This window comes from Geotrypetes seraphini, chromosome 6, assembly GCF_902459505.1.
Source record: "Geotrypetes seraphini chromosome 6, aGeoSer1.1, whole genome shotgun sequence".
NCBI lineage: Eukaryota > Metazoa > Chordata > Amphibia > Gymnophiona > Dermophiidae > Geotrypetes > Geotrypetes seraphini.
The window spans coordinates 16,976,643-16,997,132 of NC_047089.1; the positions used below are offsets into that span (position 1 = coordinate 16,976,643).

The window sequence follows — 20,490 nt, forward strand, 5'->3', positions numbered from 1 at the left end:
CTACAGGGAGAAAAAGCAGAACTCGGTTCCCCATACTCCGGATCACGTGGCGGTGACACATCCGAGGACGAGTAACCCAGACGTGGTAATTTCTTTTGCGGCGAGACCTCAGAGTGTCGAGAGGAGTGCCGTGAAGAATGCCGGGATCGGTGTCCCTCACGATGCCGGGAGGGGGATCGAGAACGGCGATGCTTGGCATGGTCCCCCGACGCCTCCAGCGAATAGATGGGGCTCGATGCCGTGGAGCGGAGAGTCGGAGGGTTCGACTCCTCCTGAGCTGCAGTCCAAGTCTGGTAAGGAGTGCGAAAGAATTCTTCCTGAGACTTGCGATGCCCAGGGCTGCGATTACCCCCGGATGATTGCCAGACCTCCTGAGCTGGAGGGGTAATAGGTTCTAGAGGGGGCATATCGCTAAAGGAGGCCCTCCTCGGGAGACCGAAGTCACCCTGAATGGAGGCAATTAACCTGGGTCCCATCGTTTGCATAAGCTCAACAAATTGAGCTTCCAGCAGGGATCGTAACGAAGCCGATATGGAGGGATCCGCACCGAAAGGGGGCCCTCCAGCACGGTCTTCGCGCTCCTTTGTGATCGAGTGCTTCTGCTTGGAAGCTTTTGGCACTTTGATAACCACTGGAGGGACAGAGGAAGGTGGTACCGGATCCGAAGCGACGGAGGAAGGCACCGGCGCAGGGGTCGGGGTCGAAGGCGGCGCGAAGGAAGCCGGTTTCAGTAGACTCGGAGTGAGTGGAGTCGTAGCCGGAGGTCCACGAGCAGGAGAAGCAGTCACCGCCGTCGAAGTCGAAGGATCCTTCGCAGCATCCATCTTGAACATCGACTCCCACAAAAAACAGCGATGCTTGAACGAACGCGCTGTGAGTGTAGAGCAAGGCCGGCACGATTTCGGGAAATGATCTGGACCAAGACACTGAAGACAGCGTCGATGCGGGTCTGTCAGCGAAATCGCGCGCTGGCACTTGGTACACTTTTTAAAACCGGTGATCGGCCGGGACATAGGCCGAAAAAGCGTCGCCGCAAGATCGAAGGCGCGGGGCCTGAGCCACGCGGACGACCCGGCGAAATCTGTGGAAGAAATTTTTATTTTTTTTTTAAAAACAAGAAAAGAAGCAAACACACGGAAAAGAGTAAATTAAACCCAAAACCGCGGCAATTGGAAGGCAAAAAGAGTTGATTCAGTCAGCGCAGATTTGAAGTAAGACTTCTCAGCTCCGCGGAAAGAAAAGAACTGAGGAGACACGCCCGGAGCATCAGGCAGGAGGGCACTGGCGCATGCGCGGTGCGGGCATTTCGAAACTTCTGAGTTTCTTCAAGCAAATATGCTTGTGAGACGTCCGTGCCGGGGCTCTGTCGGATGACATCACCCACTAGTGAGAATACCTGCCTGTTTGTCCTGGGATAATAAAGCTTTGCATTCTTTTTGGAAAAGTATTATCCCACCCTGAATCAGAGCACTGCTCGAAATGCAATCACGTTGGTGTTCTGGGGCACATTTGTAATAAAAACTAACCCCCTCTCCTTTTTACAAAAGAGCAGAAAAGGTTTTTAGCACTGGCCAGCGCATTGAATGCTCTGTGCTACTCCGACAGTCAGAGCTCCTATGAGTGTCAGAGCAGCGCTGTGCATTCAGCACGCCAGCCTGTGCTAAAAACCTCTTCTGTGCTTTTTGTAAAAGGGGGGAGGGTGTAAGTAATGTCTGTTTCATAAGACCCACTTTTGGCAAAGTTAACATACTTTTTGTACATCATATGTACTTTAAAGAACACAAAAAGCAGCACCTACGATTACAAGTTTCTGATTCCTATGGAGGTTAGTGTGGTCCATATCTCTGAATAATCTGAGTTTGATAGTCTAAAAATATTAATTATTTAATATAGTACATTCAGTACTTTACCTGCAGTGGGATGTTATTGTGAATATTTTATAAAGGCAATACAGGCACCTATTTGCTTTTAGAAAATAGCTTTTTAGATCCAGCCACCCAACAGTGTATAAATGATGAGACACTCCAAAAAAGGTGTAAATTTGTTTGAGTTCAAGTACTGTATGTGCACATTTTAAAAAAAATATGCAGGTACATCACAGCCCAAACTACACTCCCAGAACACTCATGTGCAAACTGTGTAAAAGCTGCTGTCCAGAAGAATAAAGTCACATAAAGACCATATATGGTCTATCCATGTCATCTAATATCCCTTCTCCCTTAAAGATCCAATGTATATATATGAGATCTATTTACACATGGATTTGGTGCAGTTTTATTAAAGCTCTCCTCAGGATGTAAAGCATTCTTATAGAATATATAGAAAATGCTTTATAAAGTTACCCCCCCCCCCAGTTCAGTAATTAGTTCATCCAACAGCACCCCCCACTCTAGAACCACAACAATTATTTTTATATTTTCAATAAACACTAGTGGTATTATTGTGGTATGTGTTGTGGCAATCAAAAAAAGCAAGCAGAGGCCAATTTAATAAACTATTGGTTATGGATGTGCACAGTTAATGGATGCAATTTCGTTCTATGTTTTTTTGAGCATATGCTTAGAGAGAAAAAAAAAACCCCTCACTCCAAATGAAGTAAAATGATAATTAGAGCAGCTTGAAGTTCACACAAATACTGCATCAGGTTTTGCACACAAATTTTAAACTGAGTGCAAACAGCCCCAGAAAAAAAATTCTGAGCCTCTTTGCTTTTTCTTCTTTATGCTGGTCTCTTTCTCCTCCAGCTCAAATTCTTGCCCTCAACTAGTAGAGTCAAGTAACAGAAAAAAGAATGCACTGATAAATAAAGCTGGCTAACACAGTAACTAGCTCAGCAGCCTTTATAAATGCTAGCCACCAGAAATGGGACACCGAAAACAGTCCAGTTTTCAGGATATCCACAATGAATATACATGAGATGAATTTATATATAACATGCCTCCAGTATGCAAATGTATCTCATACAAATTCACTGTGAATATCCTGAAAACCTGACTGGGAGAAAGATGACTATGAGCACTAGTATGGATGAGAATTTGTTCTCCAAAAATACTGTCTCCTAAATGAGCCTGTCTAAGCGTAGTAAACAACAAATGTCATGCAGGAGCAAAAATGGAACTTGGCAAATAACACCCCCCCCCCCCCCCCCCCCCCATTTACGAAACTGCAATAGTGTTTTTTAGCGCAGGCCAGTGCACTGGCCTGCGCTATTGCAGTTTTGAAAAAAAAAAAAAAAAAGGGGGGGAATGAATTATTACTGGATGTGACTGGGGTAGCTTAGATGGGCCACACAAGTCTTTATCTACCATTTTACCATGTTAGTAGCTCACACCGTTACAGAAGTATTTCAAGCAAGTAACATTCAAGAATAGTAGGCATATTCCTAACCTGGGGGAGGAAATGTTATTTTCCTTTGTTTATTAAACTTGAAAGTGGACTATTGGTGCAACTTCTCCGTTTTATCCTCGTTAACACTAATGCACATGACGTCACCTCAAACTGACACAGAGTCAACGGGCAGCATCCAGCACTGGCTTTACCCGTTATCTGCACGGACCTGTGCTTACTACTATTTAATCATTTCTACCCTACCCTCCATCTCGTGTCTTGTCTTGTCTGTCCAAGTTAGACTGTAAGCTCTTCCGAGCAGGGACCATCTATAAATGTCAAAATGTACAGCACTGCGTACGTCTTTCAGTGCTATATAAGCGATAAGTAGTCTTACTATAGCAGCAGAAAGGCATAGGCAGTGCTATACATAGGGTTACCAGATTTTACATCAGTAAAATTTGAACGCCTAGACCTGCCCAGTTCCACCAATCCCCGTCCCAAGCTGCTTGTTCCTCAGGCAGGAAGGCATCCGTGCATGCCCGTGACGTCACCACATTGCCCCCTCATGATGCGATTTCTTTTCAAAACCCGGACAAAGCTGCTCGGACCCCCGGACATGTCCAGTCCCGTCTCAGTAGGGCTTACAATCTAATTTGGGCAGAGACAGGTATCTTAATGCATTCCGCTTCATTTTTTCAATCAAGTTCCTTCTATTGAACTTGATGTATTCGATCTGTTCTATGTATTACTTCTTTCCCTGCCATGCCGGTATTTTCTGCATTATATTGTAAATGTCTTCTGTCTTTATCTGTTTTTAAGTCCATTCTTCTAATTTGTATTTTATCTGTATCCCATGTATTAGCTCACCTTGTTGTGAACCGCCTAGAACTTTTTCAGTATGGCGGTACAGTACTCCTCCGAGATTCGCGGGGGTTCCGTTCCAGGAACCCCCGGGAATCTCAAAAAACCGCGAATACGGTTTTTCATGGGGGAGCCTGAAGAGGGCAGCAGGAGAGCAGCTGGAGCCAGTGCAGAAAATCACCAGTGGTACCCTCCGACCACCTCTTCCTGCACTAAGTCGGACCTTATCCAATCAGGAGCTGCGTGTCAAAGCAGTTCCTGAATGGATAAGGCCCGACTTAGTGCAGGAAGAGGCGGTAGGGGTAGGAGGGTACCCTGAGTGATTTCCTGGCTGCCCTCTTCTTGTTGGCGGTTCGTGGTCAGAAAATACTGCGAATGACTGGGACTGCGAATGAACCACCGGGGGAACACTTTATATAAGAATAAAATTATTATCATCTTAGAGCTGGGGGAGATTCTGGTAGAGGAAATGATACGGGGGGGGGGGGGGAATGGGTAACCGACAGCAGTGAGTGGGAATTAAGAGTCTGGATTTGAACATTGCTAGAGAAGAAGCATGACGTAGTGATTGAGGCCGTGCTATTTACTTCCCTTGGGGGGGGGGGGTACGAGAAGAGCCGAGAACCATCCACCGAGTTAGGGTCGGAAGCGGGAGGCCGCAGCCAGCGCTCAGTCGGCGCGCCACACCCACCTGCACGCGGACGTCACCGCCCGGCGCCTGCGCAGCCAGCGCCTCCCGCACGCGCAGCCTTCCGCCCCGCGAGCGCCTCTGCAGGCACAGAGGCGGGGCGCGCCGCAGGAGGCGCGCGAGCGAAGCGCCGGCTCCCAGCATGCCGCGTCCTTCCTCCGTCAGCGGCGGATCGGAAGACTAAAGAGTAGCAGACGCCGGGCTCTGACGCAACTCCGCCCCTCTTTCCACCTGGACGCCGGAGGGAGCGTGAACTTCCGCCAGAGCAGCCTCAGCCAATAGGAAGGCTCTTCGGACGACCGCCAAACCGTAGTCAAAGGACGCTCGAGGCGTGAGATCTCACGTTGAGCTTTTCTATTGGCTGATGAGTGTTACACTGAGCACGTGCGGGAAGTGGCAAAAAGACATGTGGGTGTTGTAAATATTTTCCGCATTCCAGTATATTATGTAAAACTAGACAGACTAAAGGGTCTTATAGATCAAATAACCGAAGACGTGTGCCCCGTGGTTTAATGTGCCTGCTTTAGAGTCAGGAATCTGACCTTGGAATTGGTCCTTTCTCCATTGAAACATGATGGCAGATAAAGGCCAAATGGCCCATCCAGTCTGCCCATCCGCAGTAACCATTATCTCCTTCTCTCTCTAAGACAGGGGTGTCCAACCTGCGGCCTGAGAGACGCATGCGGCCCCGTGAAGTATTTTGTGCAGCCCCAGTCGAGGGCGATGCAGTGTTTTCCTCTGCTGCCTCCAGGTGTTTACCATCTTGCCGGCTCCCTCCTCTTTCTTGCTGCAGTGTTTGCAACCTCCCCCCCCCCCCCCATTTTTTTTCTGCCAATGCAGCCCAGGGAAGCCAAAAAGTTGGACACCCCTGCTCTAAGAGAGCCCACGTAGAGAATGACATGGTGACAAAATTCATCACCGTTCCCGTCCCCGCGGATAACCACAGAAATAATCCCATGTCATTTTCTAGTGTCTATTTCAACCTCAGTCCTTCTACACCAGCATTCTACAAAGCAAAGCTTGAGGGTCAGTGATTGTGCCCAATTATACTCTGATTCTTTCCTCTCTCCTTAAAGAATGACATGAAGATGGTTTCCCGCGGTGATCCGCGGGGACAGGAACGGTGATGAATTTTGTCACCATGTCATTCTCTAACCCACGTGCCTATCCCAGGCTTCCTTGAATTCAGGCACAGTCTCTGTCTCCACCACCTCTTCTGGGAGACTGTTCCATGCATCTACCACCCTTTCTGTAAAAAATATTTCCTTAGATGATCGTACTTACTGTGGAGTCCGAAGTCATGGATAAAGTAAAAGTAGGGGGTTACCATATGGCTCCATAAAAAGGAGGACAGATTAAGACATCCAGGCTTTACTTCCATTGCTTTCAATGGAAGTAGAACCCAGATCTCTGTGCTCCTTACTTACTTCCATTGCTTTTAATGGAAATATAACCCGGATAGCTCAATCTGTCCTCTTTATCTGGAACTCGAAGTAAAAGCAACTGAATTATTGGGTTACCCCTGCATTTATCGTGGTGGGAAGAATGGATTCTTAAAAAAAATAACAATAGTCACCAAAATTTTATACATATTAAACACGTTCCCAATAAAATTTCCTTCTGCCTTCTACAAATCTCTGGAAAAATTAAAGACTAATTTTTAGGAACAATAAAACCACCAGAAAAGGGGAAGTCGTGAGACAAAGGATATCGAACACTCAGCGAAGGGTTATTCCAAAGTGTACTTTACTGGAGAACAGCACTGTATCAAACAAGTGGACTTGACACTCACAGTGTTTCAGCAATCCTGTCTTTGTCAAGGGTCTACTCTATAATAATAATAATAATTTATTTTTATATACCACTATACCAAAAAAGGTTCAAAGCGGTTTACAACCTGGTAAAATACATACAATCAAAATAGAAACAGAAAATGTGTGAATCAAACATGGCTACGGCAAGCTTCCGAGTCACTTGTGCTTTTGAAGACCCATCCGGGGTTCCAGACGGCTTTTCAAAACCCAGCACTTTGGGTTTTAAAAAGAAATCGCATCAAGTGGGGGCATGCGCAGATGCAATGTGGTGATGTCACGTGCGCATGACTTCATCACTTCCTGCCCGATGAACTGGCAGTGGGGGTGGAGCTGAGGGCAGAGCTGGGGTGTAATGGGGCGGGGATGGGTGGAACTGGGAGAGCCTGGGGTTGGGTCTAGGGGGGGGTTCCAGATTTTGCATAACCCTAACATTGCATCTGTGCAAACTTGGAGGCCCTCCAGACACTGTCCAAGCTTGGGGAAGAAGAGACAAAGCTTGTGTGGGGTGGGGCTTGGTTGGCTTCTCTGCTAGGTATCTGAACTGAGGAGACGCGCCCTGTGCACTGGGCGGGAAGGCACTCGCGCATGCGCGGTGCGGGCGACTCAAAACTTCTAGTTTCTTCAAGCAAGTCTGCTTGTGAGGCGTCCGCATCGAGGCTCCGTCGAATAACGTCACCCATATGTGAGAATAGCTGCCTGCTGTCCCTGGATAACACCTGTTACGGTAAGTAACTGTACTTTCTAGACAGCTGGGTTATTTCCCCATACCCGCATGCTGCAGAAGGAATCCACTCCAGATTTTCAATCTGCCTCTGGTGTACTTTGCTGTGCTGTTTAGCTCCCTCTACAGTTTTTTTCCTTCTGCATGCATGACTGCAGTTGTGTGTGTTCTGCTTTCCCCATTTTATTATTATAAATTCAATGTAATTTCATCCTTTTTCTTGGTAATTTCATGCTTAATGCGAATTTGAAACTATCTGCTTGAGAATTCACAAACTTTGGTCTGTAGCTGATAGGATCCCTTTTTGGGTACCTGTTGACCAGCCTGCATAGTTTTATCTGGAACTCAGGGCCGTCCCTATAGTGCAGGGCTGCCCAAGTCCGGTCCTCGAGATCTACTGGCAGGCCAGGTTTAAAGGCTATCCACAATGAATATGCATGAAAGAGATTTGCCTTCACTGCCTTCTTGGTATGCAAATCCCTCTCATGCATATTCATTGTGGATAGCCTGCCAGTAGATCTCGAGGACCGGACTTGGCAGCCCTGCTATAGTGGCTCACCTACTGTTAAGCAGGAGGCACCCTTATGAGGCTCAGCAGTGTCTCACAGGGTGCTGGCTGCGTATTTGCGCCTCTGCCAGTCCCGGTGCACATCTGTTGGTCTGCAGGGGTGGAGGTATAGTCAGACAGAGGAGTCTGACTGGCAGCCCGAAGATCAACCTTGAAGAACCATTCCCAGCATTGTGGCAGTGAATTTCTCATCCAGCTACTGTGAGAGAGCTGAAAGTAGAGAGCTGCACGGGAACGGGGACTGCGGGGATCCCACGGGTTCCCCCTTCGGGTCACGGGGATCCTGTGGGGACACCCCCTAGGGTCGTGGGGTTGGATGCATTTGAGCTGCGAGGCTCGTCTTCTTTTCCCTACCTGCCCTGACGCAGCACACAGCTGACCGGAAGTCTTCTACGATGTCAGTGTTGACGTCGGAGGGAGGGCTTAAGCAAAGCCCTCCCTCCCTCCGACGTCAGCGCTGACATTGGGAAGACTTCCGGTCAGCTGTGTAGTGCAGCAGGGCAGGTAGGAAAAATTCAAGGCAGTGGCGTACCAAGGGGGGGCGGGAGGGGGAGGTCCGCCCCGGGGCAGCCTTAGGGGGGGGGGTGCAGAGCCGGCCAGATCCCCTTACCTTCGTGGCACTTTCCCCGACCGACCGACAACAGGCCCGGTCTTACAAACCTCCCTGCCCTGTAGCCGCGAATCTAAATTACCTTCTTACAGCAGCTGGATTCAGGGCAGGGAGGTTTGTCGGACCGGGCCTGTTCTGTTGTCGGGCGGGCGGGGAAGCGCCACGAAGGTAAGGGGCAGGGAGGGAGAAAAGATGGAGTGGAGAGGAAAAGACGCTTAAGAGAAATGGGTAAAACAGAGGGGAGAGAAGGATGCTGAAAGCACTGGGGAAGACAGAGGGGGGAGAAGGACGCTGAAAGCACATGGGGAAGACAAAGGGGTGGAGAAGGATGCTGAAAGGATATAGGGAAGACAGAGGGGGGAGAAGGATGCTGAAAGGACATGAGGAAGACGGGGGGGAGAAGGATACTGAAAGCACATGGGGAAGACAGAGGGAGGAGAAGGACACTGACAGGACATGGCGAAGATGGGGGGAGAAGGACGCTGAAAGGAAATGGGGAAGAGAGTGGTGAGAAGATGCTTAAGGGAAATGGGGAATAGAGAGTGGGGAGAAGACGCTGAAGGGAAATGGGGAAGAGAGAGTGGGGAGAAGACGCTGGCAGGGAAGAAGACAGAGATGCCAGACTATGGGGGGAGCGGAGGGAAGAGATGGGTGCCAGACCAATTTGGAAGGGGGGAGAAAGGGAGAGGCACAGTGACAGAACAAATGGAAGACGCAGAGAGAAGAGAGATAGTGGATGGAAGGAATTGAATGAGAACATGAGGAAAGCAGAAACCAGGCAACAAAGATAGGAAAAAAAAATTATATTTCTTTTTTTTGCTTCAGGATAAAGTAGTATATTAGTTGTGTTGATAAAAATTTATAAACATTAGAGGCTCTGGTAGAAACCCGTTTACAAAGTACATATTCTTCCCAATTAATATTTCCAAATTAATAAAGGCTTTTTGCTTATTTGTAAATGGGTTTCTACCAGAGCCTTTAATTCAGTAGCATAATTAAATGAAATAACTATTTCTGAAGTTTATAGGGACAGGGAGGGAGGGGATTCCTCGCGGGGACGGGTGGGGACAGAGGGATTCCTCATGGGGACGGATGGGATTTCTGTCACCGCGCAACTCTCTAGCTGAAAGCAGGTTTGTAGCATGGATCCTGTCTGGTCACAGTGAGTACAGGCTTGACAGCCTGTGAGATACATCGGGGGAAGTTGGAAAATTGGGTTTTTGAGTATTCACAAAGATGGTTACAAATTGAACAATCAATCTTATATCCTATACCTTTAATTAGAGCTGCAGACATGTGTTTATCAACATCATTACTTTCTAATCCTATTTTAAAAGATGCTTACAAAGCACTGATGGATCAGAAATGAAAAACTCCCTATCTGGTAAAACCCAAATATATTAATATATTAAAAATATTTCCTAGGATATTTGGCAATATATGGGACTTAAATGACTTGATTATAACAATCCCCATCAATAATACATATTAACTCTACATGGAAAACATTTGCTGAATTGTAATCTATTTTTACACTTTGAAAAAGTTCCCGCGGTCGTGCTAGTAGATAGGAGCTCTGCATGGGGCAGGAGTGTAGACAGATCGCTGATACCCCAGTTCACCGCTGGACCACCAGGGCTTTAAAGGTAAGTTTTAAAAAAAAATCAGAGAGGCATTATCTTATGAAGTCATAATTTGTGGCATGTTGTTACAGGTAAAGCCTGTTTTGGATAAACATAAAAGCCATCTTTTATTGATCATGACAGGAATAGCCATCCAAAAGATCACGAAAAACTGGAAATGTCATGACAGACTTAATTACACATTCTGGTGGACAAGTGTATGTAATACATATAAATATAAAAGAATGCATGGGGAATGTTCGGGTTTTACTAACGCATTTAATAAAGTAAGGAGCCCATTGACTGAATTTGTTAACATACAAAAATGGTAATGTATCTTTTCTTTTTTTAGATTTCCTTGCACATCCAGGGTGGGGGGAAGGGAGGGAGGGATTTTTATTTGAAGATTAAAAATTATTTAATTATAATGTTGTAATACATAATATGATTTGGTATATAAATAATTGGGAGAAGGGTGGGGAAAATTATTGTTATCTTTAATATTTGTGTAAGAATGGTGCATTTTATGTAATCTTTTTATGTTATATTATTTGTAATGCGCTGTCAAAGATTGAAAATTAATAAAGATTTATTTTTTTTTTAAAAAGTCTGAGAGGGAGGTGGGATGTGTCCGAGTTGGCTGGGACAGGAGGTGGGAGGGACTTAGTGAGAACTGGGGCAGTGTGGGGGTATCTTACCTTGATTCCTGCAGTGGCCATATTAGAACGTTTGGGCACCTTTGTGGCACTTAGACCCTTATAAAACAGGTCTAGTTCCAAACGTATAAGTTCAGTCCAGGATGTCTTGCAAAATGTTTATCACTACAAGACATCGATGTCTAACCCACCCTTGATACCGCCCAAAGCCCATCTCCCATCATGTGCTCTGGATGTACAGAGGCTGGAACACCTCACTAACATACAGAAATACGGTTTTGATTATTGGCACTTGTACGTCCTGGGGATTTGTATGTCCAAATGCTGATATAGGGTGCTTTTTGGATGTCTTTGTTTTTTGATTATGAGCCTGATTGTCTTAGGTTTAAGTTCACGTTACAGCTCTTCATAATTGTTGTGATAACAATACTTGTTATGTAAATTCTGTTGATTACACTGTTTTTATTTTTTTAAAAATCTCAATAAAAATACAAAGACTAAATATAACCTGTGGAGTCCATGCTGGCCATAAAGCAGTGTTGATGTGCCTGAGAAGAGCAAGAAAATCTTTGGGCGGAGGCCCCTTGAACTCCTTTGGCATGCCACCTGGGCAGAAGGCAGTAATAGTACTAGTGACTAATTTCTATAACGCTAATACAAAAGAATACTGCTAATCCATCACAGGTCAGGGAATTTCACCTACAAGCCCAAGGGCACCTTATACTCTAGGCCAGGGATCTCAAAGTCCCTCCATGATGGCCACAATCCAGTCAGGTTTTCAGGATTTCCCCAATGAATATGCATTGAAAGCAGTGCATGCAAATAGATCTCATCCATATTCATTGGGGAAATCCTGAAAACCCGACTGGATTGCGGCCCTCAAGGAGGAACTTTGAGATCCCTGCCCTAGGCCCTACCTCTTGTAATCCAGTACATCTCTTTCCCTTTCCAGTACCTCTCTTTCCCTAGCCATTTCACTCTCTCTCTCCCAGCAGGCCAGCAGCATTCTACCTGCAGTGGCCAATATCCCCTTTCTCCCTTCCCTTCAGGTGGTCATCACTCTTCCCTGACTACTCTCCTTGCAAGTGGTCATCTTCTCTTTTCCTCCTTACCTAGGGTTGCCAGATTTTCCATTCGGAAAATCTGGACCCCCCCCCCCCATGACCCGCCCCCAGGCCTGCCCATCCCTGCCCTAATCCCACCCCCAGTCCCTCCCTAGACCCGCCCCCACTGGCTGCTCTTGTCGAGCAGGGAGGAAGTGTGAGCACGAGTAGACTTCCTCCCTGCCCAACACGATTTGAGGAGGCTTTTCAAAACCCAGACAAAGAGCCGGGTTTTGAAAATCCGGGCGTCTGGTAACCCTATCCTTACTGTTCCCCTCAGATCACCAGCATCCTCTTTCCACTCTCAGCTCTCCTCCTCAACCTTTCTTCTCTCCTTTCCTACCTCTCCCATATTCAGCGTCTTGCCCCTTTTCCCCCATTCCTGCCACTGCAGCAGCTGCACTATTTCTAGCATATGGCCTAAGAAGAAAGCAACCTCAGCACTAGTGAAAGCCTTTAAACACAGACCTTCACTCAAAGGCTATGTCCCATCTCTCACAAAGGAGCAGCTATGGTGGGAGAGGGGGACATGGTTGCACTTAAGTTCAACCCAATACACATGTACAAACCAGGGTACTTGATGTCACTTAATTAATGATAAAGTAGCCTAGTTGTTAATGTTAATAAATAGAATAAAAAACCCAAACCCTTTACTCCGCACTTTGGGCTCCTTTTATTAAGCCGCGCTAGCGGGATTAACGCTAGTGATTTTTCATCACGCGCTAACCCCTGCGCTGGCCTAAAAACTACCACCTGCTCAAGAGTAGGCGGTCGCAGCTAGCGCGGCTGGCGGTTTAGCGCGTGGTATTACGCGCGCCAAACCACTAGCGCGCCTTTGTAAAAGGAGCCCTTTGTGTCTCGGAGTGCAGCGTTTTACACAGGAGAGTTCCAAATCTGTTTATTTTTGATATCACTTATTTTATCCATTTTCGATTTCTTGATTTTCTACATACCGACATTAGGGACCCCTGAGGAAGGAGTGTTTCTTCGAAACACGGAGCATGTCGGGCCCAGTCCACATTAACATTAGGACCAGTTTTCTGAATATGTTTTATGTAGTTTATGACAAAAAATTGCACCCTCCAAAATACAGGACAAAAAAGTCACCTTTCTTTACAAAAAGGGAGAAAAGACCTCAGTGTCTAATAGGGGCTCTTTAAGCTTCCCATGTAGACAGGCTAGTTTTAAACAGAATTTAATCCTAGCAGACACATCCTTGGTCAGAAAAACTCCCAATTAGTAAGTGAACCTCTATTCTAATTTTCTAATAGTTTTATATATTTTCTTATAGTTTTATATATTTTTTTTAAACTTTTCTTCAAACAACAATTGTCAAAAATAGAAGTCACTTATCTGAGCACTTCGATATTCAGGTGTAGTCCTGGAGTAAAGCAAGCAGGAAAAACTGCTCTATGGAAAAAAGCTATCAGTCAAAACATTCTTCCAAAATATCCAAAATATTTTGGAAGAATGTTTTGACTGATAGCTTTTTTCCATAGAGCAGTTTTTCCTGCTTGCTTTACTCCAGGATTACACCTGAATATCGAAGTGCTCAGATAAGTGACTTCTATTTTTGACAATTGTTGTTTGAAAAAATATATAAAACTATAAGAAAATATATAAAACTATTAGAAAATTAGAATAGAGGTTCACTTACTAATTGGGAGTTTTTCTGACCAAGGATGTGTCTGCTAGGATTAAATTCTGTTTAAAACTAGCCTGTCTATATGGGAAGCTTAAAGAGCCCCTATTAGACACTGAGGTCTTTTCTCCCTTTTTGTAAAGAAAGGTGACTTTTTTGTCCTGTATTTTGGAGGGTGCAATTTTTTGTGATTTATTTTGGGCATCCTTTTCTTGATTTTTTGGATATTTTTGTTATGTAGTTTATGAACATGTTTTAAGATTTTTGTTTTAGTTAGTTCAATAAAATTCCTGCACCCTGTACATTTTCCTGCAGTTTTGTTTTGGGTTTTTTTGTTACCTTTTTTTCTGCAGGTCCCGTTGGTTGTTCTTTTTTGTTTTAATAAATAGAATAAAACACAAAATGATACCTCTGTTTCTAGTTTCAAGTTTTCATAAAATTTGATATACTGACTATCAAACTACTAGGTGGTTATACATATTTAAAATTGGGGTAGCAAACATTGTGACAAAAAAAAGACATACTACGACGATAGGGATGGAGGTAAGAAGTACATTTCAAAATAGGAAAGAGAGCCATTTAAGGGAAGTACAGAAGGGAGGGGATCCTATCTGGAAACCGAAGTGAAAGTGAAAGCAAAACTCTAGCAAGAATAGTATATTAGACATTAAAGGCATCTTTAAATAGAAACGTTTTTGGGTTTCCTTTGAAACGTTCTAATACAGTTTCGTCCCGTAGATCTTGGGGCATAGCGTTCCGGAGAGTAGGGGCTGTGCCTGAAAAGTTTGTTGCTCTTGTAGTCCTAAGGATGCAGATAAATGGAATGGTTAGAAGATTATGTGACTGTGATCTGAGTGTTCTAGTAGGGGTTTACAGAATTAAGATGCTATTCAGAAATTCTGGTTGGGTGTTGTTGAGGGTTTTGAATGTTAAGAGCAAGATTTTGTAAGTTATTCTGTGAGGTATTGGAAGCCACGTGCTTTTATGAGTAGAGGTTTAGCATGGTCAAATTCTTTGCGTTTTTCTATACGTTTTATTGCAGTCTTTTGTATCATTTGCAAGCGTCTTATCTCTTTATATAGCAAGTTACAGTAATCTAAACACAAAATAATCAGAGAGTGTATCAGAGTGTTTTTGTTACATATACCGTTCTAATATCATCTTTTGCACAAACTGTTCTAACCTCGGGAAGAAGGTTCTGGCCTTTAAAAACTTCAATAGCTAGTTGAAAATGACTTAATTGGTCCAAAAGAGGTATCATCTTTTTTACTTGTTATTAATCAGTAGATATTGGATCCCTATAAGGGGTTCTTATTGAGGTTGGTGGTCTGCAGTAAGGAAGCTCAGATGGAAGTGCATGGGTAATATGACGTCTGTGCAGAAGTTTCATGGCGAACAATGCAGAAAAGAGTTTTGTGTGGCAGATAACCCAGTACGAAACCTTGTGTTTGACGCCAGTGCACAGCCCAGTAAAATCTATGGCAAAATAGTGATAACAGAAGGAACGGCATAATAAACTTAGCATAAGGCACAAACACAGTACTGCCAGGTTCCACTTTAGAGAATGACACGGTGACAGAATTCATCACCGATCCTGTCCCTGTGGATAACCGCGGGAAACTATCCAGTGTCATTCTTTAGTGTCTATCTCATTCTCACTCCTTCTACACTAGCATTCTTCCATGCAAGGCTTGAGGGTCAGTGGCTGGGCCCATTCATACTCTGATTATTTTGTGAGCCAAGTATAGGATAATGAAGCCATTGTGACATCACTGATGAGTTTGACTCTTAGGCATTGGTGGAATGAGGCATTATGACATCACAGTCTCAGCTCTGGAATGTTGCTACTCTTTGGTTTCATGTCATGGGGATGTATGGGGGGGGTTCAGCAGGAGGGACTGGGCATCCTTCCTGTCAGAGGATGTGTCAGTGGGGTGGAGGCAGGAGGAATTGGGCACTCCTGTTGAGGACTTTCGGGGGGGGGGAGAGGGGGAAGCCAGCAGGAGTGTCTGGGCATCCCACCTGCTGGTAGTCTTTGGGTTTCTGGCAGGTACTTGGGTCCTGAATTTGCCTCTGTTGACTTTCGGTCTGTCCCAGTATGGTCTTATGGGCTTATGGTCTTATGTTCTAACCATCCCAAGTCATTCTTTAGTGTCTATCTCAACCTTGGTCCTTACATCATCATTCTTCAATGCAAGGCTTGAGGGTCAGTGGTTGTGCCCATTCATACTCTGATTCTTCCCTTTCTCCTTAAAGAATGTCATGGGGATGTATGGGGGGGAGGACTGGGTAACCCTCCTGCCGCAGTTTTTACGAGGGTGGGGAGTGTCTGGCAGGAGGGACTGGGCATCTCTCCTTTCGGAGGTTGTGTCAGCAGGGTGGCGGCAGGAGGAATTGGGCACTCCTCCTGTCATGGATATTCAGGGGGGGGGAGCTGGCTTCGGGGGTCCTAGCAGCAGGGTATGGGCATCCCTCCTGCCTGGTAGGCTTTGCGTGGGGCGTGGGACAGGCCGCGGCCACTAAACTGATCGTGGCAGGCAGATCCCTTGCCACCATCAGTTCATCGGCAACGCAGTTCTCTAACCGGCACCTGTAATATGGGCATTGGTTAGAATGGTGGTTAGGTGGCTTAGGGCAATTCTGTATAGGACACCCATGGCGGCTTCTAAGAATGGCATCCTATACTGAATCCGGTCCTATAAGCCTCCATGTCAGGTCAAACAGCTTTATCAATAAAGATTGCCCTGAAGAAAACTATCCCTGGTTGGTCTTCCTTCTCTCCACTTTCAGGACTCTAGTTTTGCTCTTGTGGAGAATTGGTTACTTTTTTGTGGCTGCCTCTTAAGCTCAGAGCATTCTGTCTTCCTTTCTGGCTAAGCTCATCACCCATCTATACGGCCTGTGAGTTTCATCAAGATAGGTCTCAAAGGTTCAGTGACCAAATATTTGGGCTCTTTTGATGCATAATTTTGTTAATTATACATAACTGGAGATGCGGTAAATGGACAGGGCTGTACTCAGCTGCAGTTTCTGGAACATTCTATCAACTCCTGCCAAATATAGCGGAGAGAGAGAGAGAAAAACAGATGTTCGGTACTGACAAATGGAACTTTGAAATAATAACATGAATAATTGGTTCAAAAATAATAAGCACACTGTACTGAATCTACCGAGTCTAATAAGTTGTGGTACTCTGCACCATTGTATGGGAGGAAATTACTGCTAATATGCAATTTGACCCGGCAAATTCACTTTAATTAATGTCCTATGTGCTTGATGCCAGACAATAGATTTTATTATTTGTCTGGCCTCCAGAGTAATAGCATCATCACAAGCACACACATCTTGCTGTCTCCCTCCCCCCAAACACTTTTCTCATTTCGAAAGCCTGACTAATGCTCTGCTGATATAAGCAGTCTGGAGAAATACTTTTTCATGCAGGGCAAGTGACAGAATTAGCATTCATATAGGAGTCTTGTGTTGTTTTTTAAAAATTTTAATTAGATTTTTTTTTTCCCCAAACCTGAAGCAAACCTGGTTGTTTTCATCTGCTTGTTGCACTAACTTTGGACTTCTCAGATGGTGGTGTTTTTGCAAACAGAAGCCGGCGCACAGAGCAGGCTTGCCATACTGGGACAGACCAAAGGTCCATCAGGCCTAGTATCCTGTTTCTAGCAGTGGCCACCCAGATCCCAAGCATCAGGCAGAAACTCAAAGAGTAGCAACATTCTAGAGCTGGTATTGTGATGTCATAATGCCTCATTCCACCAATGTGCAAGAGCCAACCTCAGCAGTGATGTCACAATGGCTTGATTGTCCTATACTTGGCTCACATAAGATTTGCCATTCTGGGACAGACCGAAGGTCCATCAAGCCCAGTATCCTGTTTCTAGCAGTGGCCAACCCAGATCCCAAGCATCAGGCAGAAACTCAAAGAGTAGCAACATTCTAGAGCTGGTATTGTGATGTCATAATGCCTCATTCCACCAATGCGCAAGAGCCAACCTCAGCAGTGATGTCACAATGGCTTGATTGTCCTATACTTGGCTCACATAAGATTTGCCATTCTGGGACAGACCGAAGGTCCATCAAGCCCAGTATCCTGTTTCTAGCAGTGGCCAACCCAGATCCCAAGCATCAGGCAGAAACTCAAAGAGTAGCAACATTCTAGAGCTGGTATTGTGATGTCATAATGCCTCATTCCACCAATGCGCAAGAGCCAACCTCAGCAGTGATGTCACAATGGCTTGATTGTCCTATACTTGGCTCACATAAGATTTGCCATACTGGGACAGACCGAAGGTCCATCAAGCCCAGTATCCTGTTTCTAGCAGTGGCCAATCCAGGTCACAAGGATCTGGCAAGCTCCCAAAAGAGTAAAATGAGAGTTATATAGCAATTCTCAAATGGTCACCTAAAATATGTGCGCTAATCACGAATCCTGTAATTGCAATTATAGAATACTATGTTTATGTTTATTAAAATCTGATAGTCCGCTAAATCTTGCAAACGTTCTGAGCGAATTGCATAAAAAAACAAAATTACATCTGAAAAGCAAATTACATATAAAAATAAAGGCCCAAATTCTGTGACCGGCACCTAATGTTAGGCACCTATTTTGGAGGCCCCCAACTATATAAGCGCATGGCTTCATTTCAGGCGCCTTGTTACAGAATCGCTACCCTTAAGGGTGCTTAAGCGCTCACAAGGTAACCTACGTTTTAGTTGTGGCCCCAGTTCGGAATGAGATGAAGCAGGAAACTGCCAAGCCATAAACAAATGTAGAAGAGAAAGGCAACATAGTCATTACATGTCATTTCCCCAATAAAATTCCAGTACAAGCCAATACCACATTTTAAGTCCTAAAGAAAGAGTTGCATTTTGACGCTGATGAACTCTGTAAGCAATGATAACACGGAAAATCCAGCCCCATAGCCCTGACCCCAGGCCCCCGTTCCTCCCCCAGGCCTGCCCTTCATCCATACCCCTCGACCTGCGCGAGCGACGTCAGACGGCCTTCGCGCATGCGCTGGTGCGACGCGCCGATGTCACGCACATGCATGCGATGTCACTGCGCTGCATGCACGAATGCCGTCCCGACGTTGCTCACTGCCAGAAGCTTTTCAAGACCCGGACGAAGTGCCGGGTGTTGAAAAGCCGTCCGGACGTGTCCTCAAAAGGAGGACGTGTCCGGGGAAGTCTGGACCTCGGGTAACCCTGTGATAATTGTGAATATTTTTTGATTTGATTTTGATTTTATTTCTTATATACCGCTATACCGTGAGGTTCAAAGCGGTTTACAATGAAGATAGATTAAAGATACATTAAAATAAAATAAAAATGGTACTTTGGATTTCCCTAGCTGTCCGACCTTGAAAAGCATCGCTACTGCATCGAACAGCTAAAAGTCATTCAACTCAGGAATTTTATTAATATGCACAGACCTAGCATTTTAAATTTCCTGAAAAGAAATAACCCGGCCCTTTAATTAACATGTCTCTTTTTTTAATCATTTATTGTGTCGATATGTTAGCTATTAATTTTTTTTTTTAAAAAGGCCTACTCGTGTGGCAAAGAAAAGCATCTTCTGTTCGTTGAACTGAAGCGGTAAAGCAGCATAGGCTGTTGAGGGTTAGACAAGAGATTAAGGCTGTCTGTTTCTGTCTTACAATAACATCCAGATTTAATGGTTGCTACCTGCTGTGAGATATATTTCCTGCTTTAATTTCCTACAAGCGGATGCTTTTTATTTTCTTTGCAAAATTAAAGTCAAATCAAATTCTCTCCAGTGGCATGTTGTGTAAATAACTGATAGTCTTTTCTTGGTCTCTCTTCTTATCAGCAAAATAATTGGCTTTGTTATCGGTTACCTGGAAATCATCTCGCTTGATAATTTACCAACAGCCGTTTTATGGTAAAAATCATTTTTATTGGAACAGACAAGAAAACAAATACCAAGACTCAACCGTATATAAGCAGTTTCCCAAAAAACATTTTGTACAAACCTAACCCTATCCCTGCCCCTGTCCCCAACCACCTCCCCTCCCCCCCACCCCCCCCACACACACACTGGTCGGAGTTCCCAAAAACAGTCAGTAACACTAGTAAATCAATAAGACACGGTCAACAATTCAGCACTCGACTTCTTGCAACAGGAGTCATGGTAGTCCAAAAACGTTCCAAGATAACTATGAAACGCTCACCCCGTACAGTTGAAAGATCAGGCACATCTCGACGCTCCCAAGTAAGCAGTTGAATCATCTGAGTACGCCACATGTGAATTGTGGGAACATCCATGTCCAGCCACCCAAAAGCCGTTTTATAAAGCTAGCCCTTAATATGACAACAGCTGGCCCTTTTTTCCCCCTCTGTTAGTGGCTTAGATGAATTTCCAAGAAAGATATTTGCTGTGTTGGGTAAATAAAACTAATTCATGTACAATCCCACTTTATTCCAAGACCAGTGGGCTATTTCCCTCTACCCGCCAGTAATCCAGCTCCTCAGTCTTCCTTCCTACAAGCCAGGCTGTAGGAGTCTATCTTTTCTGCTTCTGTTTTATTTTGCATAGTTCCAGTGTTTTGTGTTTTCGGGTTTCACCCTCGTGCTGTGAAGGTTCCCTGCCGGGACATCCTTGACCGCAGGAGATCGCAGACCTTTGGAAAAAGTCTGCTTCTATGGTGTTCTCTGCTTCCCAGTAAACCCCCCTAGACAGCCTGCAGATCAGACCGGGGCTCAGGGACCGTTCCCTTGGAAACTTGCTCACCCTAGGTTCGTCCGCTAGTGGGTAGACTGCAGGCTGAGCAGTTTCGTGGGCGTCTGTGTGGATCACTGTCAAAGGGCTAACTAAAATATAAATACGGATGGTATAACACAGG

The 20,490-nt window shown here is 45.1% G+C and overlaps 1 protein-coding gene across 3 annotated transcripts in view; it reads right to left on the reverse strand.

The window, feature by feature from the left end:
* Positions 1-5,125, reverse strand: part of NARS2 (asparaginyl-tRNA synthetase 2, mitochondrial) — a 107,937-nt gene extending 102,812 nt beyond the window's left edge. For all 3 annotated transcript variants that reach the window (XM_033949023.1, XM_033949022.1, XM_033949025.1), the window contains exon 1: positions 4,883-5,125. In XM_033949023.1, the coding sequence (XP_033804914.1) occupies positions 4,883-5,023 (141 nt within the window). In that variant the 5' untranslated portion in view covers positions 5,024-5,125. The remainder of the gene's footprint in view (positions 1-4,882) is intronic.
* Between the last annotated feature and the right edge of the window lie 15,365 nt (positions 5,126-20,490).